At 48.6% G+C, this 27,383-nt stretch overlaps 1 protein-coding gene across 1 annotated transcript in view; it reads right to left on the reverse strand.

The window, feature by feature from the left end:
• Window positions 1–240: 240 nt before the first annotated feature.
• Window positions 241–27,383, reverse strand: part of LOC147458813 (uncharacterized) — a 44,467-nt gene continuing 17,324 nt past the window's right edge. Inside the window, exon 4 of the mRNA XM_086509698.1 lies at window positions 241–564. Coding sequence (XP_086365824.1) covers window positions 479–564 — 86 coding nt within the window. The 3' untranslated portion in view covers window positions 241–478. The remainder of the gene's footprint in view (window positions 565–27,383) is intronic.

Genomic DNA, 27,383 nt, shown 5'->3' on the forward strand with positions numbered 1-27,383 from the left:
TAAATTTTGAAAAGCAAGCAAAAGTAAGAAACAAAAGATGTGAGGTCTCTCCCCATGCAGTACATAAAAGAAGAAAAATCGTTACTGCAAAGATTCCATATCCATGGCATGAGGAATTGAAGAGATAATGTCAACTGTTCCGATAGAGAAATTCCTCAACTTTCTTGTCTACTTTAACATTAGTTAATTTTCACCCAAATTCACCTGCTTAGAATACTAAACAGCTAGTACATCTGCTGATGCTAAAATTTGTATGATTGATTGGTGGTGCACAATTGTGGTGAGAACCACGAAGAAAAAAGTTTATCTGATATACAGTTCAAAGACCCAAATATTCATGTTTACAGAATAAGGGAATTGACAATAGATACCTCTTCAGATGCAAAACCAAGCTTTGATTTATAAAAAAAAAAACTCTCCCGCGGTTGCAGTTTAGCCACCAAAAAATTCATGCTCTCAAAGCCTGAACTGGATGTCCCTAGTATGGTCTGAATTTTCGAGCTGCCCGCAAAGCTGCTATCTTCTTTTTATCTTCCTCAAAGCGCTGCTGTAACTCCAAAATTTCTTCACAAGAGAAAAGAGACAGTAAAGCTGATCAGATGAACCTGTGACAAATGAATGCAGGAAACAGAAAGGTGCAAGCTATATACATGGTAGCCATTCACAAGCCAATATGACATTTAACTCCCTCATGCACAATATTGTAGTCGTCGACAAGGCAATGCACAATGATGACCAATAAAGTCATCAGTGCATGCCTGATAGTAGATAAAGAAAAAGGCGCTAAGCATCCCCCCACATGCTGTGTGTGTGTGTGTGTGTGTGTGTGTGTGTGTGTGTGTGTGTGTGAAAAGTTGGGGATTTTAACCCTTCGCATTACAGAAAATTGACCATAGGTCCATATACAAGAGATATGGGAAAAACATTGAAACATATACAACAAGATCGTGGGGAAAAATGCTGAACCAAACCACATGATACACATAAGGCTAAAGATATTCTAATCAAGAAATGAGCACAAACCTGCCCAAAGCTGTCACGTGCACATCTAACCCTATGTGCATGTGGACAAGCTACTTCAAGTCCAGGGTTCAGGTCAGCTTAGGAAGTGTTTTGGCACCTTTGTGAGCCTGTTCGCAGGCCGTGCAGGTCCAAGCACTTGAGTAGTTGCATATCCTCTGGTTGCACATAACATGATCATCAGCATGACAGCCAGTACCCATCATGAGCATTTTTCAGTGCACAGAACCCATTTTCCCTATTTTATCTATTTTCACTTATTATTAATAAGTGACTTTGTTGGGAAATTGGGTAGGGCAAATTTGCTAAGTTCTATAAAAGAAACCTAGCGCTAGCACTTTTTGGCATAACAGGCAGCAGAGTTCCAGTAACTGGCAGTGCACCTTCTCACCAAGAACCGGCAGGAGACTCGGCGTTTCCAGCCACAAGACAACCTGCCGTTTTGGTACTTCCCAGATCAGCCAACGTTTTCCAGATCCCAGCCCTGGCGTTTTGCAGATTGCAGATCAGAACCAGCGTTTGCTACACAGATCCCCTGGCATTTCTGGTTGCAAATCAGCATCAGCGTTTTGCAGATTCCCGGCGTCAGATCAGCCCCTAGCATCAGTGTTTTCAGTTTTCAGCACTTAGTCACAGCAAATCCCGCCCCTAGCCTCGCAGATCTCACCTACCCACAGTAGATCCTCGCCGCACGGTCAGATCAGCCAGTGTTTTCAGTTTCAGCCCGCTGTCCGCAGATTTCAGCACCTGCGTTTTCAGCGCATCGTCATCGCATCATTGTCCTCGCCGACACAATGTCAAATTCAGCAATTAGCAGATTTGCAGATTTCAGCCCCTAGCGTCTTTAGATTTCAGCCCGTCTCGTCGCCATCATCATTGTCATCGACAAGTCCATTGCATCTAGACCATTGTACCAGATTTGTGGATTTGTGCAATCAAAAGCATAGACCTCTCCCACCATAGAGAGGGGCCCCCTTGGAGGAGGGTTTGACAACCGTCTGGTGTCGTATTTCTCTCTCTCTTTTTTTTTTTTTTTGGAAAAAGTCAGGGCTGTATATTACAGAGTACAATATAATCCCCAACGGATGCCAAAATAGCCTATCACGTGGGGTGTACAAGCTGAATGTAAGGAGGAGAGCCACCTATAGTGACTACTCGACTAGAACAATCTCATGGTGGTCGATGTGATGAGTGGAGGAGAAACCACCGAGGAGGGGCATAATGCCACGTAATCTGGCTACCTGTCAGTGTGAAGAAGAGTGGGATCGAGCCCAACGCCGAAGGAAGGCAAATCGGCGAGCCTTGGCTGCTCGAGATGTACCTAAGGAAGAAACCCACTGCCAAATCAGGGTGTGAATGATGTCCAGCCAAATGGCAGTGAGGGTATCCTGAAGGAGCTGTGGAGCCACACTTAGAATGTGAAGACAACGAGCTCTCCAAACATTCCATAGTGTAATACTAGTGATGACTGAAAAAACTTCATCACGTGTCTGAGAATCCCCCTGCCAAGCAATCTGTGGTATCATAGCCAAAGTCCCTCGCCGATAACCAGTCGAGGTAAGCATTAAGGCTGGATCTATGTCTGAGCCCTCGTAGAAAAGATGCGGGCCGGGCATCGGCATCAACCATGAGACAGATCCCCAAGTGAGAAATCCATGTTGAACACCTGCTCTGCTGAGTAGAAAGCAAACTGCAAGCCACACTACATGGGAAGCTGAGCATGACCAAAGACAGTGTGCAAGTGACTCAAGTAGTCGCAAAGGACAGCGAGTACATAACGGATCATGACCCATAGTAGCTAGCCAAGTCCCAACTGGAAGTCCCGCATGTGCAATCATCCACATGAAAAAAGAAATACGACGAGCCGCATGTAAATCCCAGATGGCGGACCAAAACTGTTGCAGATAGGCATGGGAGAGGCCTGAATGTAACCAGAAACGCATACGAGTGGGCTGCTCTGGTTGCTGTCTTATCAATGCTAACCTTCCAATCCTGACAGTGTACTCAAAGAATGATACAGGTGCACCGGTGGGGTCAGAGTGAGGCCAATGCCACTCTCCTGGGTCCCAATAAAGCTGAGATAGGGCACGACCCTCCCACACCCAAAGCCTCCAAAGTGCAGCATCAGCGGAAGCGAAACGAGGGTCACACAACGACGCTTCCCGCGTGAGCCAACTACTCGTATGGCCTCCCATCGAGCGTCGGGGGAGACAAGTTGTGGAGTGGTGGCATCATATGTCAATCTAGCATGAATCCCCTGAGAGTAGTCAGTATCAACTGTGAACAGCATGGTGTCTAAACGAACTAATAAGAGAGTGCTCTGAGCAAAGAGGCCTTCCCAACCACAATGGGGAGGCATCTGAACCGTGCCTCGCATGACTGCATCCCACTGTGAAGAAACGGCAGAATCAATCTCAAGCAGTCTGTCTGTCACCCCGCGACCAATGTAATAATGTTCTGCCACAAAATCTGCATCCAGCATACGTGTCTCATGAAACAACCGCATAGAGGCAGCAGGGCCAGTGTCCCAAGCAGCCCAATCAATGTGAGTCCTCTCTCCAAGCTGACGGGGTGGATTAACTGAAGAATCAAGAACTGCAGCATTCCAAATGAGAGGCTGGCGCTCAATCTCCTCACGACATGAGGGAGGTGAGCGTATGATAGCCCGTCGCATGGAAACCCAAATCTGAAGGAGCGATCGGATGAAGGGTGAGAGGGTGGTGGTGGACAAGGGGGCATCCGAAAAGAGAAAACGATACCCTATATGCCAAGTATGACCGTCTCTAGTGCCGAGTCGTGGAGTCACTATGCAAAGAGCGGCCTGAAGAAGCATCTTCCAAGGTTCTTGGCCAGGAAAAAGACCCCGAACAATAAGCTTGGTAAGAAGGGCGCGGCTCTGTAACTCTGGATCAATAATGCCAAGGCCTCCCTTTGACCTAGGACGAATAATCGTGGACCAGCGAACTCGAGCACGAGTATCAAGTAGTCCCATTTGTGCCACTCCATAAAAAATTCCGCACTAGTCGGCGGAGTTGAGCTATCACACCAGAATGTAACATCCAACAAGAGGCCGTATACCATACTGTAGCCAGAATGACCTGGTTGGCGACCAATGCACGGCCAGCCAACGACAGATGACGTGAAGACTAATGGCATAGCTTCCTGCGAATAGACTGTAGTACGGGTGCAAACTACTGCTGTGAGGAAACATCAAATCCAACCTGAAAGCCCAAATATATGCATGTCTGACCCGGCTGCAGCCATGTGAAACCATCAGCTATCCCCCAAGTAGGTATGTCATCACTGCCAACCAGTAACCCATAGGATATGGTATATGCAATACATCCCAATATGTCAAAAAGAAAGCTCTAGTGAGGCCATCCTCTCCTGGACAGGAGGATGGATCAAGACTCTCTATAGCAACATGGAGCTCTGCAAGTGTGAAGGGTGCCAACAAGATCTCTGCCATAGTGTTTGTACAACGGTGTCGAGTGTGCTGCCAAATCTTCTCACGGGCAAGTAAAACCTCAGTAGTGCATACATCAGCAGTGAACAATGTCTCAAAATAATCTGCAGACATATCAAGAATAACATCAGGATGCATATGTAGTGTCCCCTGAGCATCGCACAAAGTCCGAAGGGTGGTGCCAGGAGGGCGCTCTTTCTGCGCAACGAAGAAGTTTTTATTCATTCGATCAGCTTTAGCTATCCAATGAGATACTGAAGCATGATGAGTGAACTCAGACCTAGCCTCTGTACGCGACGAATCTCTTCTGTGAGCTCTGTCTGTCTAGCAGCCACGAGCCGGCTGTTGTTGCCGCCGATGGCGTGGCAGGGTGGGGCAATCTCGCGCCAAGTGTCCCATCTCGTGATAGCGTAAGCACTGTCCTGGGCGGCCAGTGACTACCATTCGGAGAGAGTAGTCTCGATCGCGCACAGCCACAGTAACTGTACCTGGTAATGAAGTATCCCCAAACACCAAGACCTGAATGCGAGGTGGGCCAGATGAGAAGATGCAGGATCCTGGAACTACCGTGCCAAAATGAGCAGCAATCATCTGAAGGAGATGCTCATCAATAAAATGGAGAGGCATATCCGGGAAGGAGAGCGTCAGAGGGAATCTGTGAATAAGGTGTCGACTGTCAAACTCCTCAGTGGAAAACTCGGGATACCACCTAGTCAAGTATATCATCCTGCGATCAGAGAGTATCGGAGAGCGAGCCAGGAGAGCTGAGGCAGTGGCGGGATTTGAAAGACGTACCATGAAGATGCCCCTGCCAAGGAATGTAAGCTCCGAGATCCGTCCCTGAGTAGTGCCCAATGCAGTCTGACACCAATCACGTATAGAAGATCGAGGTGGAGACTGTCCAATCATCCGGCCAACCAAGGCATGCTGAGCCAAGTGTTGTACTTTGGAGTCAATGCGTGTCAACACGTCGCCAGTGTAGTCCACGCGACAGGCAAGTGGTGATGGAGCGCCGTGTGTAGCACTCGAGATCGGCAAAGCCGCCATGAAGAATGGGCGAGACTGGCAAACGGTAAAAGCAAGACCCGAAATGAAGCTTGGACTCTCTCTCTCTCTCTCTCTCTCTCTCTCTCTCTCTCTCTATGTGTGTGTGTCGTGCAGACAGTAGATAGATACGCGTAGAGCACAGTTAGGGTTTCGCACAGTTAGGGTTTCGGGCAGTTAGGGTTTCGCAGTGCTCAGTTTTCGGGCTGTTAGGGTTTCGCGTAGGCAGCAACAGGTACGCGCAGGCTGCAGGCGACATTTAGGGTTTCCACAATCAAGGCAGGTTCACGCAGGCAGGCAACTGCTGGGTCGCGCATGGCAGCAGGGCAGAATCGCGCAGCAGAGGGCAGAGGCTGTTTCGCGCGTAGGCAGGGCAGAATCAGGTCGCGGCAGGGCAGAGTTGTTTCGTGCGCAGGCAGCCTCTCTCTCTCTCTCTCGTATTTCTCTCTCTCTCTCTCTCTCTCTCTCTCTCTCTCTCTCTCTCTCTCTCTCTCTCTCAGTTTCAGCACCTTCATTCACAATGTCATTCACTTTGTTTGTGATCATTGCACTCTCTCACTAAAGGAATGGAAGGCTCTTCCTTCCGTAAGTAAAAGGAACCCTTGAGCACAGTTCGGAGCACTCATCTTGAGCAAAGTAAACATTCACTTCCGTTGCACCTTACATTGGTATCAGAGCTTTGACAGTGTTCTGTATCACTCAAGGAAAGAACCACAAGAAGTTTTTTGCTTGTTGCAGTCGCACGTAACCCAAGTCCACTTGGATGTGTCGATTCCTGATCGTGTGAAGCGTGACAAGTAACCCAAGAAAGAAGGGCTTGTCTGGCCTCCCCTCGGTCCTCTTTTCACTCATTGAGAGCGGACCGTGCACTTAGCGGCCGGCCAATCGACGTGAGGTGGGAAAAAGCAACCTTCGTGTGAGCGCAAGGCCGCCAAGGGGTGCGCTTGCAGGGAAGAGTCGAGCTCGGTTAAGAGAAAAGCCTTCTCTAAAACAGATTGCAAGCTAAAGAAAGAACTCGAGAACCTCAAGAACCCAAGTTCCTCGTGGACTAGTACCCAAGATCTCAGTGTATGGTCATCACCCGAAGCGGAATGGATACTTTGCGTGGAGGTGATGAGCATGGAGGCGGCAAAGAAGAATTTTCCCCACCAGGAGGTTTTTTCGACCCTCCCCCTTCCCCATCTACGCCAAGGGTTGCACCAAATCCTATGGAGGCTTTGGTTAAGACGATGATGGACATGATGCTACAACAAGAAGCGCAACGCGCCCCCTTGGATCGCGAGCGCGAAGAAAGAAAGGCAGCCCTAGAGCATGAGCGTGAGCAAGCGCGCTTGGCGACCAAAGAAAGAAAGGCAGCCTTGGAGCGTGAGCGTGAGCAAGTGCGCTTGGCGATCGAAGAAAGAAAGGCAACCTTGGAGCATGAACGTGAGCAAGCGTGCTAGGCAGCCGAAGAAAGAAAGACAGCTGTAGAGCTTGAGCGTGAGCAAGCACGCGAAGCCCAACGCATAGCGGCAGAAGATAGATGAGCGGCCTTGGAGTTAGAGCGTGAGGCGCAAGGAGACCAACAGATGCAAGAGTTGGTCCTACAGGTACTCAACTCAAAGCCCGAGCCGGTCAAAAATGTTGGTAGTTCATCAGGTAGCACAAGCAGAGAATCGGATAGACGAATATATCAAGTTTGATGTAGAAGTCTTCGACCCCGTGGATCTCAACAAGGCGGTAGCAATTGCTCTCTCCCAAGAGATGAAGCACAACAAAGGAAAGCCTAAAGAGAACGTCTTCTCACAGTACCTCTCAGACTCCTCAGAACCCACAGAACGGTAAGAATAGTAAGAATGGTAACTCTTCTAGCCAATCTTCCTTTAATCCTTCGGAAAAGAACTCTCAAAATGAATCTAAGGGTCAAGCTAAAACACTTGCTAAACCTAAGCTAACCCTGGATGAAAAAGCCGCAAAAGGAATTATAGGAGGATACATAACGGCAGAAGAACAAGTCATTTATGCTAAGGAAGGTCGTTGTTATCAATGTTACGTCAAGGGTCACATTAAAGCGGCTTGTCCTAAGACAACCCCACCTAAGGCACCCAAAGCACCAACAACTACCACAAGCACTTTAATGAACCAATCTGAGACTTCAAATGTTTCTGACACACATTGATGAGTCTCTCTTTAAATGTTATGGTCATGTGAAGGGTCAGCGTTGTTAGGGAATAAAGGCCTAAGTGCCTTGTACTTATTAACTTATAAGTTAAAAGACTTATAAGTGAGGGGGCCCAAGTGTGAATGGCCCCCTAGTCACTTACTCATATACTCAAATGTAAAGCCCAAAAGAAAATAGCGTGACTTCTCCCAGATTTCAACGAGCGTTCTCTCTCTCTCTCTCACGTTCTTCTCTGCGTGTGCTTCTTCTACGCCACTCTCCTCTTCTCCTTCACTCTCATTGCATAGGATAGCAAGTGGGCTCTCTCTCCTGCTCCCCCACACATGGTATCAGAGCTTTAGGGTTTCCAAGAGAGCCATTCTCGCAACACAGATCAAAATTCTGTTCTTGCTCGCTGCGGGAAGGATATTCAACCGTTTTCGATCAACTCTGTCGCGAAGGGATCCTCTCACCGTGTAGAATCGACCTCCGGTGACAGTTTCCCCAAAATTAGGGTTTCAAAAACTGGCGAACAGCAGCCTATTTCTGCTGAAATTGACCAATTTCGGGGTCAATTTGATGCAATTTCATTAGGGCAAGTCTCACAGGTCAATCTTACAGGTGTTTCCACCAACGAGGTTCTGAAAATTCAGCAAAACAGGTGTTTACAGGTCTGATTTTTCCCCTAAAACAGGGAATTTCAACAAGCAAATGATGTATACACCTTGTGGAAACCTTTGGTAAGGGTTTGGCAGTGAATGTACGCCGTTTTGGGGTGATTTCGCGTGAAATTTGCTCGCTGTTTTTCTGTAACAGCAAGCTGTTTTTTGTCCGATTGCGCACATTTGGGCGTGTTTAGGTCGGCAAAACAGGGTTTCAGTGTTTGCAATCACTCAGAATGGATTCTAGCAGTGAAAGTGGCAATTTGTTGCACATTCGCAAGCTTGAAGGTGCCCATAACTTTGCTATATGGAAGAAGCAATGTTATAATGTGATGTTGCAGAAGAAACAGGCGAAACCTATTAAGTTACAGGGTGTGAAACCGGTTGATATGGAGGTTGAAGAATGGGAAGAAGTGGACGAGTTGGCTCGCTCCACGATCATGCTTTCGGTGTCTGACAATTTACTCTTCAATGTAGAGAATGAGCAGACAGCATGGGGCATGTGGAAGCGTTTAGACGAGTTGTATGCACAGCAGAGTGCTGCCAGTAAAGTGTATTGGCTTAAGAAGCTTATGGATCTCCGCATGAAGGAGGGCACACACATGTCAGTGCACCTCAATGAATTCAATTCTATTTTCAGCCAACTGACAGAGCTGAAATTCACGATTGATGAGGAGTTCAAAGCTACTTTTCTGCTATGCACATTGCCCGAGAGTTGGGATGTATTCCGGACAGCTCTTAGTAACTCAAGTGCATCACTTAAGTATGCAGATGTAGAGAGTTCTCTCTTGATGGAAGAGATGAACAGGAAGAACACCACAGGTGGGTCTTCTAATGCATTGCACTTGAGAGGCAGGTCTCAACAGAGGGAGAAATCTGACAGTAAGGACAGGGCACGCAGCAAATCTCGTAGGAAAGATGTTGTGTGTCATCATTGTGGAAAGAAAGGGTATTATAAACGGGAATGCTATGAGTGGAAGAAAGAGAAGAACAAGGGTGCTGAAACTGATGCAAAGGACAAGGGAAATGCCAAGAAGAGCACTGTGTTGATTGAGGAAATCAATGTTGCTAGTAGTTGTGACAGTGACAGCAGCACTGATGTACTCAATGCCTCTTCTGTGGATGCACATACCCTTGCTATGGGTTCTGATGTGGACATGCATACTTGGATTCTTGATTCAGGTGCCTCCTTTCATGTAACACCTCATAGGGATTGGTTTACACAGTACTCAGGTGAGGTGCAAGGCACTGTTTATTTGGGAGATAACTATGCATGTGACATTGCAGGTATTGGCAGTGTCCAATTTTCCTTTGTTGATGGTATGACTTTTGTTTTGCACAAAGTGCGTCATGTGCCACAACTCAAGAAGAGTTTGATTAGTACAGGGCAGCTAGATGATGCAGGCTATCACACCACTTTTGGTGATAGCAAGTGGAAAATTTGTAAAGGGGCCCGGATTGTAGCCAAGGGTTGTAAATCGGACACTTTGTATCCTTTGCATGTATCTAGTGTGCGTGACCATGTTGTCGCCGTAACCGAGCAGCCAAGTGTTTCTTTGTGGCATGGCCGGTTGGGACACATGAGTAAAAGAGGAATGGAAACTCTGTCTCGTTGTGGTTATTTGCCGTGTTTGAGGTATGCTGATTTTTCTCATTGTGAGCACTGTATTTATGGTAAGCACAGTCAAACACCGCACAAAAGGTTTCTTTCTTTGAAGTCTGACAAGTTAGACTTAGTGCATTCCGATGTATGTGAAATGCCACAGTTGTCCTTAGGGGGAAAGAAATATTTTGTCTCGTTTATCGATGATGCTACACGTAAGGTGTGGGTGTATCCAATACGTGCTAAAAGCGATGTTTTGGATACTTTCAAGAAGTTTCTTGCGTTTGTTGAGAATCAAACTGACAAGAAGCTTAGGTCTTTGCGCTCAGACAATGGGGGGGAGTATGTATCAAAAGCATTTATTGACTTTTGTGCTACTAAAGGTATTAAAAGAGAGCTCACGGCTCCTTTTAATCCCTCTCAGAATAGAGTTGCAGAGAGGTTGAACCGGACTATCCAAGAGAAAGTTCGGAGTATGCTGTCACATGCTGCATTACCTCATGGTTTTTGGGCAGAAGCTGTGCAAACAGCTATTCACTTGATTAATCGCTCACCTAGCAAGGCTTTGGGTGGAAAGGTGCCTGAGGAGGTGTGGTCTGGCAAGCCACCCTCATATGCACATTTAAGAGTGTTTGGTTGTGAGGCCTATGTTCACATCCGGAGTGAACTGCGCACCAAACTAGAACCAAAGTCTCATAAATGCATTTTCCTAAGATATGGTGAGGATGGTGAAATGGGGTATAGATTATGGGATCCTGCATTACGGAAAATCATACGCAGCAATGATGTCATCTTCAATGAGGATTGCATGCACAAACAGCCCACAAAGGTCGAGGAAGTGCGCCGGGTTGTTTTTCGTGAAGATGTTACATATGGACAGCCAAGAAGGCCCAATGTTCAGCAGCCTTTACATGCTGAAAATGGTGCTGAAAATCAGCCATTAGTTGCTGAAAATCAGCCCCAACAAGTTGCCATTGATGCACCACAGGTAGGGGAACAGGTTGATGCTCCTAGACTGCCCGTTGTTGCGATGCAACCGGCTGAACAGCCTGCTGTTTTTGATGGTTTACAGGCTGAAAATCCACCTGTTATGGATCATTGGGTGCGTAGGTCTACTCGGGTGACAAGGCCCCCCGATAGATATGAACCGTCTTTGGACTATGTCATGCTTACTGATTGTGGTGAGCCGTCTTGCTATAAAGAGGCTATGCAACGGGAAGACAGTAAGAAATGGTTCAAAGCAATGGTTTCGGAAATGCAGTGTTTGGAGAAAAACCATACATGGGACTTGGTTGATTTGCCTAAAGGGCATAAGGCTCTGCCATGTACATGGGTTTACAAGACCAAGGTCACATCTGATGCTTCTTCTAAGTACAAGGCACGTTTGGTTGCTAAAGGGTACAAGCAAAAGCATGGTGTGGATTTTGATGAGATTTTTTCTCCTGTTGTAAAGCTTGCCACATTACGTCTTGTTTTAGGCCTGGTTGCTTCTGAAGATATGGAGTTAAAGCAAATGGATGTCAAAACAGCGTTTTTGCATGGCGATTTGCTTGAGATGATCTGTATGATGCGGCCAGAAGGTTTTGTGTCAAAGGGGCAAGAGAAGAAAGTATGTAGACTCTTGAAGAGCTTGTATGGTTTGAAACAGTCTCCCCGTGCATGGTATCACAAGTTTGATACATTCATGAGGTCTCAAGGATACAAAAGAAGTACTTCTGATCACTGTTTGTATATCAAAACGGCAAGTGATGGATCTCTTCTATTGCTGATTTTGTATGTTGATGACATGCTTATTGCGGGTAAAAATGTCACGGAGTTGGATGCATTACAGCAAAGCTTAAAGACTCGCTTTGACATGAAGGATCTTGGTGATGCTAATCATATTTTGGGCATGCGTATCTCTCGAGATAGACCCAACAGGCGTCTGTATCTATCTCAACGAGATTATGTTAATAAGGTGCTACATCGTTTTCATATGGATGGGGGAAAGGCACTTGGTACTCCGCTGCCTCCATATGTAAAACTGACTGCACATGACTGCCCAAACACAGATGATATGCGGGCTGAAATGGCCAAGATTCCTTATGCATCAGCCGTTGGCAGTTTGATGTATGCTATGGTTGCTACACGTCCGGACATTGCATTTGCGGTGGGAGTGGTAAGCAGGTACATGAGCAATCCTGGCAAAAAGCATTGGGAAGCAGTGAAGTGTATCTTGAGATACTTGAAAGGCACTAAAGACTTGTGCATTTGTTTTGGGAAGAGTGAGACATCTGTGCATGGCTTTACAGATGCAGATTTTGCTGGACATCCAAATTGCAGGAAGTCTACCTCTGGATATGTGTTTACATTCACAGGAGGTGCAGTTTCTTGGATTTCTAGACTGCAAAAATGTGTTGCTTTGTCTACCATTGAGGCTGAGTATGTGGCTGCCACTGAGGCATGCAAAGAAGCTTTGTGGCTCATGCGTTTGGTAGAAGAGCTTGGCATTAAGTCACCGGTTCTTGTGCTACACTGTGATAGTCAGAGTGCTATTATGCTTGCAAGGAATCCTGTTTTTCATGCCAAGACAAAGCACATAGAGGTGAAGTATCATTTTATCAGGAGTGTGCTTGATGACAAGTGCATTACACTTGTCAAGGTGCACACAGATGACAATCCTGCAGATCTTTTGACCAAGAGTCTTCCAGCAGAGCGGTTTGCATATTGCCGACAGATGATGGGTGTTGGATGAGTAAGTGCATGATCAGCTGATGTATCATAGTTAGTTGATTCTTTGATCTCCCAAGGTACATTGCCTTTAGGTGGGAGGTTGTTAGAGAATAAAGGCCTAAGTGCCTTGTACTTATTAACTTATAAGTTAAAAGACTTATAAGTTAAAAGACTTATAAGTGAGGGGGCCCAAGTGTGAATGGCCCCCTAGTCACTTACTCATATACTCAAATGTAAAGCCCAAAAGAAAATAGCGTGACTTCTCCTAGATTTCAACGAGCGTTCTCTCTCTCTCTCTCACGTTCTTCTCTGCGTGTGCTTCTTCTGCGCCACTCTCCTCTTCTCCTTCACTCTCATTGCATAGGATAGCAAGTGGGCTCTCTCTCCTGCTCCCCCACAAGCGTTTTGTCATATTGTTTGATTCAGCCAGTATGCATGATGTGATTGGTACCTCTTGTAGAGAGAGCCCGTCTAGAGGTTAGTCAGACATCTCTCGAAGTGTCGGGCTTCGCTCCCAGTATGGACTCTCTCATTACGCAAGAGTGCCTTGATATGTTGTTTACAGTTCAACAGGCTACCTTCTGTAGAAAATTTGTCGTGTCTCCTCTCTCAAGATGTGATATGCTTTTGGGCATTAGATGGTTTCGTGAGCATAACCCTCTCATTGATTGGGAGGACAATACTCACTCTAAATGCCAAAAGTAACTCTCCCATGATCATTCGTGATGAGGAGGGTCTACATTCTTTGCCTCTCATTTCTCATGTGCAAGCAAAGTGTGAATTACGAAGAGGAGCACAAGCGGCATTCATCTATGCCTCTCTACTTACCCAGAGCATTCAAGCTCCAGACAGGTATTAAGCTTTGTTTGCCAAGTTTAAGCATCTCTTTTTGCAAGATGATCTTCCACCCTGTCTCCCTCTCGAGCGGCCAGAGGACCATCGCATTGAACTCACAGAGGGGGCACAGCCAGTCTGTAAGGCTCCCTACCGTTTGAACAAGACTCACGAAGAAGAGTTAGAGCGGCAACTCACGGAGTTGGTAGCCAGAAGATTCATACGTCCTGGTGTAAGTCCTTTTGCTGCTACTATTTTGTTTACCCACAAGAAGGATGGTTCGTCTCGTTTGTGTGTTGATTACAGGGCATTGAACAAGATGACCGTCAAGAACAAGTTTCCGATCCCTCGCATTGAGTATATCCTCGATAGGCTCAATGGGGCAAAGGTTTTCAATAAGGTCGACCTCAAAAGTGGATACCATCAGGTAAGGGTATTCAAAGGCGACATCTACAAGACTGCTTTTCGCACAGAGCGAGGGCAATGGGAGTATGTGGTTATGCCTTTTGGATTGACAGGTGCCGTGAATACATTTAACCGTCTCATGGTAGGCCGTTTTGACGATATGGTTGGTGTATGTGTGTTCATCTTTCTTGATGATATTCTCATTTTTTCTGCATCGTGGGAACAACATGAAAAGGATGTAGAAAGGGTATTAACCCGTTTGGATGAGTGTCAATTGTACATTGAAACTAAGAAATCCGAGTTTTTTCTCACTGAAGTTACTTATCTGGGTTATATCATTTCTGCAGAAGGAGTCAAGCTAGATCCCGCGAAGGTGGAACAGGTACGTAATTAGGAATTGCCCAAAATTACATATGATGTGCGTTCTTTTCTTGGTTTATGTCAAGCATATAGTTCGCACATAGAGAAGTTTGCACGCATTGCCGCACCATGACAGATGTTTTGAAAGAAGTAAAGACTCGCCGACAGCGCGTGGATTTGCCCAAGGCAACCATTTAGGTTTTCGTAGCTCTCAAGGTTGCGGTGACAGAAGCGCTATGTCTTATCCTTGCCTCTTGGGATGACCCCTTTGACTCTTGAGGTATGTACAGATGTGAGCAATGTCGCCATAGGCGTTGTGCTTCAGCAGCATGGCCGTCCAGTTGCATTTCTTAGTCAGAAGCTCAATAGTACATAAAAGAACTATTCAGTTTATGATAAAGAACTTTTTCTGTCATTCACTCTCTTAAGCATTGGAAGCATTTTTTGTATGGTAGTGAGTTCACAGTCGCACAGATCACCAAGCCCTCAAGTGGCTCCAGTCTATGCCTAGTGCACATTGGAGTGATCGCAAAGCACGGTGGTCACAATTTTTTGAGCAATTTGGAGGTTTGATTGAGTATGTGCCTGGAAAAGCTAACCTTGTTGCAGATACATTAAAGTGGCAAAGGACGGATTCTGGCTCTTGAGTCAAGATCCACAGTTTCTCTTCAAGGTGTGTCTTTCGACAACATGAAAAAACAGTACGCAGATTCCGAGTTTGGTAAGCAATGCTTGTACGCTCTTGCTTCCCAGGGGCCTAGCAACTATCTCATCCGTAATGGTTTGTTGCATTTTCGTCACTCTCTATGTGTGTTGCCCTCTCTTAGGACAACCATATTGCACGATGCACACGACTCTCATGGGTGGGCACAGGGGAATGAACGCCACTCTTGAAAAAATAGAAAGATTCTTTTATTGGCCTAAAATGCGAAAGCATGTGTTTCGTTATGTCACAAGTACACTATTTGTCAAAAGGTAAAAGCTCCTCGGGGTAAGCAGCAAGGCCTCTTGCTTCCGCTCCCTATTCCCAATGGACCTTTTCAAGATATTTCCATGGATTTTGTGATTAACCTTCCTAGTTTGCCTTCAAGAAGCACTCAATACTTGACGATTGTTGACCGTTTTAACAAGTTTTGCATGTTGATTCCTTGTAAGGCCACAGTACCACCGCACAAGATGTAGCACGATTGTTCATTAAGCATTGGTACCCCCTCTAAGGTTTGCCAAAATCGATTGTTTCATTGAGTTTACATCCAATTTTTGGCGCGTACTCTTTGAAAAAGTCATAAAATATAATATCTAACTTTACCAAATGATTTTCTCATATTAAACTGATCATTTAATGTGGGAGAATAAACGCGAACAAGAGTTAGAATAGAGACAAGTGCTTCTAGACATGTCTCAACACGGGATCAAAAGGAGAGATGGTTGCATCTCAATAGGGGTCCAATAGGAGATGGTCTATCAAAGAGCAATGTGCAATAAGTGCTTCTATACTTACCTCAGCAGGGGACCAAGAGGAGAGATGGTTACATCTCAATAGGGGTCCAAAAGGAGGTAGTCTATCAAAGAGCAATGTGAAACTAATAAAACTTAAAAGACCTTAGGGTTAGCTTCATTAAAGACCTCCAATGGTTAGTGTTAAAGTCCTTTGACCTTAAGCAAATTAGGGTTGAGCTTGAGGTGGGAACCCGACCTAAACTTAAGCAAGCTAGGACTGTGCTTGAGGTGGGAACCTAAAGCAAGCTAGGGCTGAGCTTGAGGTGGGAACCCGATCTAAACTTCAGCAAGCTAGGGCTGTGCTTCAAATGGGAACCTTAAGCAAGCTAGGGCTATGCTTGAGGTGGGAGCCTGACCTAAACTTGGGCAAGCTAGGGATGTGCTTGAGGTGGAAACCCGACGTAAACTTAAGCAAGCTAGGGCTGTGCTTGAGGTGGGAACTCCACCTAAGGTGCTTGTCATGCTTGATGACTAAGGTACTTGTCACATTTAATCAGGAAGTTGCTTGAGAAACTTCCTATGCATGGGGGGTAAGATGCTTGAGTCAAAAAGAGAACCTACATACTTAATGAGGAAGCTGCTTCAGAAACTTCCTATGCATAAAAACCTCAAAGTTAGGGGAATTCTAAAAGAGCACATGGGACACGTGTCAGAATCTCACTCAGCTTAACCACATGGTATGCTTGAATGCTATTGGTTGGGCTATAGAGGGGTCCAATGCGATTCTACTTCCATCTAACAAATATCTAGGTATTTTCAATCTCTCTCTCTCTAAGGGGTAAGGAGGACACTTGTCAAAAGACTACCCATATGCTTGACTGCATGCTGCATGTGATTGGCTAAGGGGAGGGGGGTCCAATGAGCTTGTAGCATGTAGAATTTTCGCCCAAAGCAAGGAAGGGGGGTACTAGGGGGATATACTCCACACACACACTCATTTGGAAAGCCATTCTCACTTGGTGAAAGTTGAGGAACACCATCTCCTTCTCCAAGCGTGTGAGACTGAAAGCCTACACCAACACTCTTGGCTATGGAATGCAAATCCAACCAAGAGTCATGCTTCAATGCTTAAGCTTTCCATCTTCTCCATCTCCATTACTATGATATTATGTATGCTAGCGAGAAGAGTAATGATAAGTGAGGAACTAATTCTTTCTCCTATGGAATGTTTCTTCTTCCTCTTCCCTATCCTCATTCCCCGCTAGCTCTCTCCACCTTCGAAGGTGTTTGAGGCCTTGGGACTGAGGCTTGGGATAGTTAATGCTTTCTTCAAGTTTATGTTATGTTATGTTTGAGATGCATGAAGCTTTCCATCTTCATTGCATCACCAAGGTCACAAGGAACACAAAGATTGTATTGTACCAAGTCTCTCTTGATGGGAGAAACTATAATACAAATGCCTATTGGAGGGGGGGCCGGCTCCATATGAATTCGGTCTTCAACTATTGTTATGTTCTCTAAACTCTCTCTCTTGCAAAAGTATTGTTCATGCCAAGTTAACTAAGTACCATGTTTATGTTGCTACCATCAATTAAGTTCACCCGCTATGCTCACAAAGTAATCTCTTAAAAGTGCTTCACCTAATTTCCTAATTCCGCTACTCTCAAAGTTGATAGGCCATTTCCATTACATTGGTATCAGAGCATTTGGTTTCTCTTTTCTTGCTTAAGAAGAGAGGTCCTTAAGTAGCCTATTAATGGTTGATTTTGTTAACGTTTGAGAAATCCCAACTCTAGAGAGCTCGTTGCTGCTGCACGCTCCCCCCCCCCCCTCCCCTTGCGCCATCGCTCCCCCTCACCCCCCTTCTCCTTCTAGCCCTCGCGCTGCCCTCAGCCACCCCCGCGCTGCCCCCCCCCCCTCGCCCTCGTGCTGCACCCCCTCCCTCCTCCCGCCTTCGCGCTTTTTCCCCCACCCTGCCCAGCCCGCCTCCTCCTGCCCCCTGCTGCCCGCCGCCCTCCCCCCCTAGCCCTCCCGCTGCCCCCCCCCCACTCCTTGGCTGTTTTCTCCCGCCCCCCCCCCCCCCCCCCCCGGTAGCCTTCTGTACCCGTGCTCGCCTCCTTTTCCTTCCCTCCATCCCCCCCCTTTTTTTGTCCGCATTATCTCCGAAGGGTTTTCTGCGCCTGGCTCTGCAACACCTTTTCTTCGGACAAGTGTTCGGCGTTCTCGGCTGCAGATTGTTCTTCTCCGTCCGCTTCTTCGACTCAGCAGTAGACACAGATGGAGGCTCCAGCTCCGCCACAGAGGAACTCGCCTGAAGCCCCCTCACCCGACCCTGCTGAGCCCACCATTCGACTTGCTCTTTCGCCGACAGAGCAAGCGAGCCTTGCCGCAGAGGTAGATCGCTTGCAGGCGACTTCTGTCATCTGCAAGGTTCTCGGCACCCGTCCTAGCAGAGGAGAGCTGCGAGACCTTCTCCAGGCCCGCCTTCTCGCAGAGGTGGGCAAGATTTTGGATGTCCAGATCCTCGGACGGGGGTACTACCAGATCGAGTTCGAGACTTCCGAGATGGCCTCCAAGGTCATAGCTATGAGTCCACTGGCTATCCGAGCATCACGCGCCCACTTTCGACAGTGGCGACACGGTTTTGACCCGACTTCGGATGTGCTAGTAGAGGAGGCAGACATCCCCATCTCAGTCTGCTTTCCGGGTTTACGGAGGGAGTACCTTCCACTGCTCTCCAGGATTGCCTCCGCCATCGAGACTGTTCTGGAGACACCTCGTACGGCAGCATCAGTAGCTGCCAAGGCGGCCGGCATCCCTTCAGTTCGAGTTTTGGTCAGAGATACCCACACGCTCCCGAAGGTCATCCTTCTGCCTCGGGTGAGTGGGGGTTGGTTTAGGCAGAGTGTGGAGTACTCGGGTCTCCCGAACCAGTGCTTCATTTGCAGACAGATGGGCCACCTAGCGAAGCCCTGTCCACGGAGGAGGCCTCGACCTGCACCTCAGCCTCAGCCCCAGCCTGCCAAGGCTGGGCCGTAGCCTCAGCCAGCGACACAGCACACAGATTCTGAGCCACCCTCCGAGCCTGGGGCTCCAGCGGAGGGGGGGTGACAGCAAGCCCGTGGCCGTCGACGCCAGGCGCCACAGCGACAGCCTGGCACTCAGAGTGGCCCTCAGGTGCCTACTCAGCAGCAGTGGGTTCCCACGAGGAACCGCTTTGGTCCTCTTGAGCAGGAGGAGCCCCCTACGCCAGCCTCCTCTTCCGCTTCACCCTCGCTAGCCCCCCCACCTTCAGATTTCCCCTCTTCCTCCTCATCCCCTCCCCCGCCCTTTGCTCCCGCCCACTCCTCACCTCGCCCCCCTGTCTCTGTCGCCCCGCCCCGCTTCTCTTCTCCTCCGCCCCGCCCCCCCCCACTCCTCACCTCGCCCCCCTGTCTCTGTCGCCCCGCCCCGCTTCTCTTCTCCTCCGCCCCCCCCCCCCCCCCCCCAGCTCCTTCTCCCCCTCCTCCTGCTTCAGTACCACAGTCGACTCAGGAGACTGGTCCTTCGCCGGCGGCTAGGAGATCTCTTGGCAGCGCTTTTGCCACGAGTCGCCTAGCGAGAGAGGGCCAGCCCTTCTTGCGGCCCCCTTTGCAGAATCAAACATCTTCCCTTGCAGCTATCCCTCGTGGTCTGACGAGCATTGACCTCCGACGCCGTTGGGACTTCTTCGATTACGGATTCACTCGCTTTCTCGGCGATTCCGCAACAGACCACGAGGCAGCCTGCTTCAGGGTCCACGCTCTGTTCCTCGCCGCTAGGGGGACAGAGGCCTTGGACTCAACAGTTAGTTTCTCCTTTCCCCTCTGTGGTAGGACCGAGACAGAGTGGTCCCTCGACATAGTGGTGGGATGGTTGCATACACAGGTTCTCGAGTTCTCTCACCACATGGGAGAACTTGGAGTTACAGATTTGCTGCAGACTTTGTGGCCACTGGCCAAGTTTGCGGTGACAGCCCCAGACTCAGCAGGATGTAGACACATTGCGGTGTACTTTTTTGCCGATACACAGTGTTTGCCTTGCTATGTATACATACATGAGGACTCCTGGACAGAGGAGGTTGCTTTACGCACGGCTCGCTCTGCTTGGGCTTGGGCCAGGCACTCCCTACAGGCTCGCCTATCTAGAGGACGCTCGGATGCGGATTACTCCCCATCCAAGCCTGCCTCGAAGATAGACCGTCTTGCTGCTGCGGCAGCATCTGTTCTCTCTCGCTCCCCATGAGGATCGTCTCGTGGAACGTGCAAGGATTAGGTGGGCCCCAGTTTCAGCGACAGCGGGGCCGATTGCGTCAGGAGCTTCAGCGCTGCCTTGTGGGAGGAGAGATTGATCTCCTTATGCTTCAGGAGCACCATTTGTCTGAGAGCCGCATTCGGCGATGTGGTCAGATTTTGCGTGGACGTTATGATACCTTTTGGTCAGCTGCTTTTGGACCTGGAGGCATCCAGGGTGGGGTATGTATGACTATTGCGGACTCATTGCAGCAGGCCATTGTGGGCAGAGGGATTATTGTGCCAGGCAGGGCTCAGTGGATTACTGTGCAGGTTCAGGGTGGCCTTGTGGGCTTCCTGAACATCTATGCGCCCAATGTGGCGAGTGCTCGTGCAGAGTTTTGGTCACAGATTGTTGAGTCTTTGCCACAGGTTGACCATTGGTGTGTAGGAGGGGACTTCAACATGTTGGAGGACCCCTCTGACAGGATCGGAGGCAGCCATGCTACTGTGCATGGAGTCGAGTTAACAGCTTGGGAGAGGTTGTGTATGACTTTGAGGGTCTCGGATACATGGTAGCATTCTGGCTTTGTGAGGCCTTCAGAGAGTCTTGCCTTCTCTAGATCAGACCGCAGAGTGGGAGGAGTGAATCTATCGCGGATAGATCGCTTCTACACTAGTGACCACTTCAGTGACTTGGGGGGATCAGTGGGCATCCTGGCAGGGACATCCTTCTCGGACCATGCACCAGTGATCCTCACAGTGGCAGACAAGCAGAGGAGTGGGAGCACGATGCTTCGCATCCCAGAGCGAGTCTTGTTGGACACAGCACTCAGAGAGAGGGTAGAGGCTCTTTGGACAGAGGGCATGGACAGCCAGGCTCTACCGGCAGACAGAGTGGCCTTAGGCCTAGCTCAGCTTAGCCACTTTTTTCTCCAGGAGTCTTTGGCTCGACGGGCTGCAGCGAGAGAGGTGGAGCAACGTCTCAGACGAGGCATTGCTTCACTACAGAGGATGCAGGAGCAGCATCCAGACAGTCCATGGTTGGAGGAGCAGTTACAGCAGCCTCGACAGGAGCTTGCTTGCACAGAGGAGAGGCGCCATGAGTTTGCCTTTCACCGACAGGCATCTCAGTGGACTCAGGTAGGTGACAGAGTGACAGGTGCTTTTTTTGAGACAGTAGGACCTCGGCACTCGCATGCCAAGGTCAATCAGCTGAGGATACCCGATGGGTCAGTTGCTTGTGAGCCTGAGGATATGCGTGCAGTTGCTACTGACTTTTACCGTGAGCTACTGTCGGTTGAGCCCCAGTCAGAGAGACAGGATGCATGCAGGGAGCAGGTTTGGGAGCAGATGCCTTGTCTTGTGACTGAGGAGATGCGCCAGAGGCTGGAGATACCTCTTCAGCTTGAGGAGCTGCACACGGCTCTTAGGGCCCTTCCTCGTGGTAGCTGTCCAGGTGAGGATGGGCTGACTCCCAGCTTCTTCTTGGAGTACTGGGACTTGCTTGGCTCAGATCTTTGTAGTGCCTTTCAGTACATTCTGCACACAGGAGTGATGCCGGATAGCATGAGTGAGGGCCTGATTTACCTCATTCCAAAGGAGGGTGGCTCCTTGGATGAGATTCGACAGTGGCGCCCCATCACCATCCTCAACTCAGCCTACAAAATTCTTGCCAAGGCTCTGAGTTTGAGGATTCAGCCACTTTTAGAGAGCCTTATACATGGGACTCAGACAGGTTTTGTCAAGGAGCGCAGTATCCTTGACAACATCTTCACTTTCTGGGAGGCTTCTGCCCTGGCACGTCTCCATGGGGAGGACCTTGTGATTCTTCTTCTCGATTTTGAGAAGGCATACGACAGAGTTGACTGGGACTTTCTAGAGGGCACGCTTCGCAGGATGGGCTTTTCAGATGCTTGGATCAGAGGGGTGTCAGCTTTGTACAGACAGGCTCACAGTCAGGTGCTTTTGGCAGGAGGTAGAGGTGAGCGCTTCATGCTCACACAATCGGTCAGACAGGGTTGTCCTCTTGCCCCCTTTCTCTTTCTGTTCTATGCGGAGGCGATGAGCAAATTTTTGGTGTCACAGCACGTTGGTTTGAGGGGCTTAGCACTCCCTATACGGGGAGATGAGCTTCTGGACGCTGAGTTTGCCGACGACTCAGCCTTGTACTTAGAGGGCCAGGAGGCCAATTTACACAGGTGTGGGCAGGCTCTAGAGACCTTCTGTTGTGCATCGGGCGCACTGATCAACTAGAGAAAGACAGTGGCTTTCTCGGTTGGCAGTGCTCCTGTGCCAGAGTGGATGCTAGGAGAGGGTTTCAGGTGGATTCCTCCAGGGACTGCAGTTCGATACTTGGGTTGTCAGGTTGGTTTGGATTTGTCCCCCGAGCAGCAGATTGCTCCTCTTCTCCTGTCCATCAGGAGAAAGCTGTTACACTGGAGCTCAGCACGACTTTCACTGGCTGGTAGAGTAGTAGTTGCCAACTAGGTGTTGTTGGCAACTATGTGGTACATCACTTCTTGCTGGATCTTCTCGAGTTCTTGTATCAGCCAGGTAGAGAGGCTGATCAGGAACTTCCTTTGGTCAGGTCGCGACACTCAGGTTGCCCGAGCCAAGGTGGCTTGGTCTGTCATCACACTCCCTTGTTCTCAGGGAGGGCTTGGGATCATTGATCCAGCACAGTAGAGCAGAGCCCTTCTTGGGAAGTTCGCCGTCAGAGGACTTCTTCCAGGCGAGGAGCCCTGGAAAGAGTTCTTGCTGCAGAGGCTTCGTGCCAGGGTGCCTCAGTCAGGAGGCCCTTGGCAACCTTCGACCAGATGGATCTTTACAGAGTTGCGCCGAGTTGGTTTGAGCAGGAGACTGGAGGACCGATTCGCTGTGAGTTTGCTTCGCTCTTGGGAGCTCTTACGACGTGGCCTAGAGCAGAGACAGCCGACATGCACGGAGGAGCGCCTACGACAGCCCCTCGTCTGGAACCCCATGGTTAGCACTCAGAGAGGCCACTTGGTTGGGAGTAGGCCTCATGTTTCTTGGGGTCCCATGGCAGCAAGTCCAACGCGCTCTCTAGGTGACTGGCTAGAGTTCACAGGTTTGTCAGAGGAGGTGCAGGGTGTCCAGCTACAGGGCATGAGACGGGTTCAGAGCATGTGTCAGGACATCTCAGAGTCAGTTCCAGCTGAGTGGCTCACGCCTCTCAAGCCAGTAGCACCCCGATGGATGGGAGCCTTCACACGACTGGAGGTTCTCATCTCAGTCAAGGCTTGTTCAAAGACTGTCCCAGCCCTATTCTTCGAGCTTCAGGGTGGGGGACGATTACAGCGAGTTACAGTAGAGGCCCCGCAGGTAGCAGAGTGCTGTTTCCAGAGGATCCGAGTTGTGGGCATCTGTGGGAGGACTTGCGTCATAGACCCTGACCCAGCAGCTCTTGAGACAGGACACTGGAGGCTATGGGCTTGGGAGTGTTGTCCACTGGCACGAGTACAGTGGGATCCTGGTGAGTGGCTTTGGAGGGACCCCTTCTCTTCTGCAGACCGCCCATGAGTCCCTTTCTTTCAGTACACTGTTCGGCTTGGACGTCATATACTTGCAGCGCAGAGAGAGGCCCGCCCCGCTGCAGTACGGCATTGGCAGGAGGAGGGTCTCACAGTTGAGTTCTTGGCAGCTTTTTGGCAGAGGCTGTGGGACTCCAGACAGCCGAGGCGCGTCACTTTGTTCCAGTGGTTGGTTGCACACAGAGCCACAGCAGTAGGGAGCTGGCTTGTGCATAGTGGTCTCTCGGCCGCATGTACAGCCTGTGACCAGTTGGTGGAGAGTCAGCGACACTGTCTTTGGGACTGTCCCTCGGCCCAGCAGGTGTGGCTACGAGTTCTTCGGCTGATGCCTGCCCTCTCCACGGCTCGACAGTACACTTGGGGGGCAGCGGCTTGGTCCACCCTCACGGGCCCGGCACTACAGTTTGAGCTATCTTCCACCAGCAGGATGATAGTGATACAGGGGGGGCGACCTACACTCCAGCCTGCTACATACCTTACTCCACAGGAGTGGTGCAGTGAGAGAGAGGAGTGCTCGGAGCTCATCAACGGCCTAGCTCTCTGGTTCATCTGGCGGGCCCGTTGTTTCCGCATCTTTGAGGCTCGCCCTATGCCACCAGCAGAGACTGTTCGTGACTTTTGGCTAGAACTGATCCATACTCTCAGAGGACAACTTGAGGGACTACAGGGCAGCTCCGACCACATGCGAGAGCGCCGCGAGGCTTTCCTTCAACTCTGGCGCCCTGGGCCTTTCTACACCATGGTCCAGGGGGTGCTCAGATGGCACTACTGTCCACCTGTGTGGCTCTTCCCTCCTCTCATCTCTTGATTAATCCCCATTGTATATATGCTGTTTTTTCATTGGGAGAGTCTCCCCATCATGCTTGTTGTAGCCCTCTCTAGCAGAGGTGGATGTAGCCCTATGGGCAGTTTTCATTAACTAATAGAAGGATCTTTTTCTCGGAAAAAAAAAATGGTTGATTTTGTTAATTATATTAAGGTAAGTGGGACTGGGATCTATTATCGGTTTTGTTGAGCCCACTATGTGGGAAATGGTGCACACCTCGGGAGCTTTGGTTTTAATAATGGAGTCTTTTTAGACTTGTCTACGGCTTTACCATTATTGAGCCATAAGAAGTCTGAAAAGGGCTATCCCTCGGCAACTTCTCTATGTTACTCACTCCACTACTCTCTATAATTAACTAATTCGAACCGTGGGTGTAGATACGTAAGTGCCTATTTTCATAGGCTAAGAGGAGTAGCAACTAAGGTTTTGAATTGCCGAAGCATATGTTGCTAATTGGACTATTTTCTTAATTTTTTTTAAGATTAATCTCTTTTTCTAGGATATTTTATTGTGTACACTAAGAACTGTTAAAAGATTATAGCTACAGGAAGTGCCATCAAGAACGGACAACTCTGATGTGTCATTTGATGGGTGACGGTAAACATCGCGAAGGAGTTTCCGTAAGTTCGGTGGAAAGAGCCAGGTTACGAGTGCCCCTGATGCGTCACATGATGGGTGACGGGTGCATCAGAAAGGGGGCATTCCGTAGGCTAAGGAGGAAATCCGAACTGAGTAAGAGAATACGCGTAAGAACGCAAGCACAAGAATAAAGATGGGTTCAATGAAGCTTTTTACGAAAAGCAGGAACATTCGCGGGAGGGCAGATGCTTTCCCGCGAGGAGTCTGTGTCTACATTGCATATGTGCCCGTGTTCTGCACCCGGGGACGCCTGGAATGTGTTTGTGTCGCATTGTTTCTAACTCACTGAGTGGTTTTCAAAGTTTGAACAGGTTCACACTTTATTTTATAAAGTGGCCGGTCACTTTTAAGTGACCAGCCCTCTTATAATAAAATAAAGCAAGGCTCTTCTAAAAAAGCCTACGTTAAAAACCCAGCGCTAATAAGCTACGGAGGGCTGAAAACAGCTCTCTCTCCTCTCTCTAGAAGCGCCAGAGCTTTTGCTTTTTGTGCCCTATTTCCGCCGGGTGCCCGGGCCTATAAAAAGGCAGCAAGCGTTCCAGTTTTGTACATGCCAGGAGCAGCAGAAGGAGTTAGCGCCGAGGATTCTGGAGCAAGCGCCGGCGACGGAAATCTGCGAGAGTTCGTGTGTCGACGGAGTGCAGTAGTCGCTTTCTCGAGCGAGGAGCAACAGGTATAATTTGTCGTTTACACATCGCGAGTATTTCTTTGTGTGGTTGTTTTGCAGGAATCCTCCCTCACGCGAAGTACGACCTTTGCGTCTAAGTCCCTTACGGGAAAGTACGGCTTCGCGCCTAAGTCCCTTACGGGAAGAACGGCCTTGTGCCCAAGCCCTTTTTCGGGAAAGCACGACCTTCGGGTCTAAGATTACAGAACAGAGGGGTTTCCTCGGGTTCCCGTGCTTGTATATGAATTCTCCCTGAATAAAGAATACTCTTGACGGGGGGGGACCATCCCATCTTCTGGTCCCCAATACTGTGTCGATCTTATAAGAGGTAAAAACCAACTAAAAAGCAACAAATTAAGCAAAAGAAACACACTTTATACATTGTACACATGAATTCTCATCATGTTGCAGTAGCCATATGCTGCTACTCCCCCCTTCCTATTTTGAGTTGTCTCGAATGAAAGGTTGTGCATTGTGAATGGGTGGTAACATTGTGTCTATGCAAGGCCCTATAATGTGTCCCTATCATGCCAATGGAAGAAATGCATGGGGAAACACTATGTTATGCAAGATCTGGATACTGAACTATTTGTTTAGTGTTGTTCGTTGTAGAGGTTTCATCTATTCTATGTTTTTCAAACAAAAGTGCTTGAAATGTCACACTCTTTCTTTGATTGTGGATTTTGGAAGTACCTATGTCATGGTTTCATTTGTCGTTGGCAGCTTAGGTACCCACTTGTTTTTTGTTGTTGTGATTGGTGGAGACAATTGGGATGAGGATGATCAAGTCGGTAGTTTTGGTCTCCATTTCCAAGTTGTGGTTTGTGAGTTTGTATCTTCTTTGGAATCCATTGATGCTTGGGTGGGCTTTCTATAGGTTTTGACTGTCGTTTTGATTGCCATTGCCATGCATAGTTGCTTTGAGGTTGTCGAGATTTTGTAGGGGTACTCTCCCATTTTGTTTTGGTTGTCACTCTTTGAGTTGTTACCTTGGGTATCCATATTTTCTTAGGTCTAGTGACCATGATTGATTTGAGAGAGAGAGAGTATCTTAGAGATGGTGAAAGAAGAAGAGAGAAATAAATCTATGGACACTTTTCTACCAATATTTTGGTAGGATTTGCAAAGTATTTTAAATATGAGCGAAGGGCTCATTCTCTGGCATGAATTCTCCCTGAATAAAGAATACTCTTGACGGGGGGGGGGGGGGGGGGGGGACCATCCCATCTTCTGGTCCCCAATTCTCCCTTCTCTCACATTTGCAAAGTACTTTATTTTTCAGATTTCTAAGTGCTCGTGTACGCTCCCGTTTTGTGACAGTGGTATCAGAGCTCGGACTCCTCTCTTTCTCTGCAAAGAAGGACGATTCCGGGAAGAACGGGAAGAACCATGTCGAGCCAAGGGAGAAGCGTTGAAGAGTAGCTTCAACAAGTGCGAGCTCAGCTTACGGATTTGCAACAAATCTTACTATTGCCAGATGTCCAAAAGCTCTTGGGCGGAATGAAGAGAACGAATGGAACCGATGCAGCCGGGCATCCAGACCACACTGTTGGCGTGAGACCACAGGAGGAAAGAGAAGAAGAACGTGCCGAGGTGCACAACGGATCTTCGGATCGGAATGAACAGCCTACTCCAAGAAAAAGCGAGGGAAAAGCGCTCTCTTTGCTAGACAAGAGCAAGGACATCTCTATCTCATCTCCATCTTACTCTCCTGATTATACTTCTACGTCTCGATCGTCTCGTCAGAAGAAGGAAGCCGCT

The sequence above is a fragment of the Adiantum capillus-veneris genome, chromosome 4, assembly GCF_014529385.1.
Source record: "Adiantum capillus-veneris isolate H3 chromosome 4, ASM1452938v2, whole genome shotgun sequence".
Taxonomy (NCBI): Eukaryota; Viridiplantae; Streptophyta; class Polypodiopsida; order Polypodiales; family Pteridaceae; genus Adiantum; species Adiantum capillus-veneris.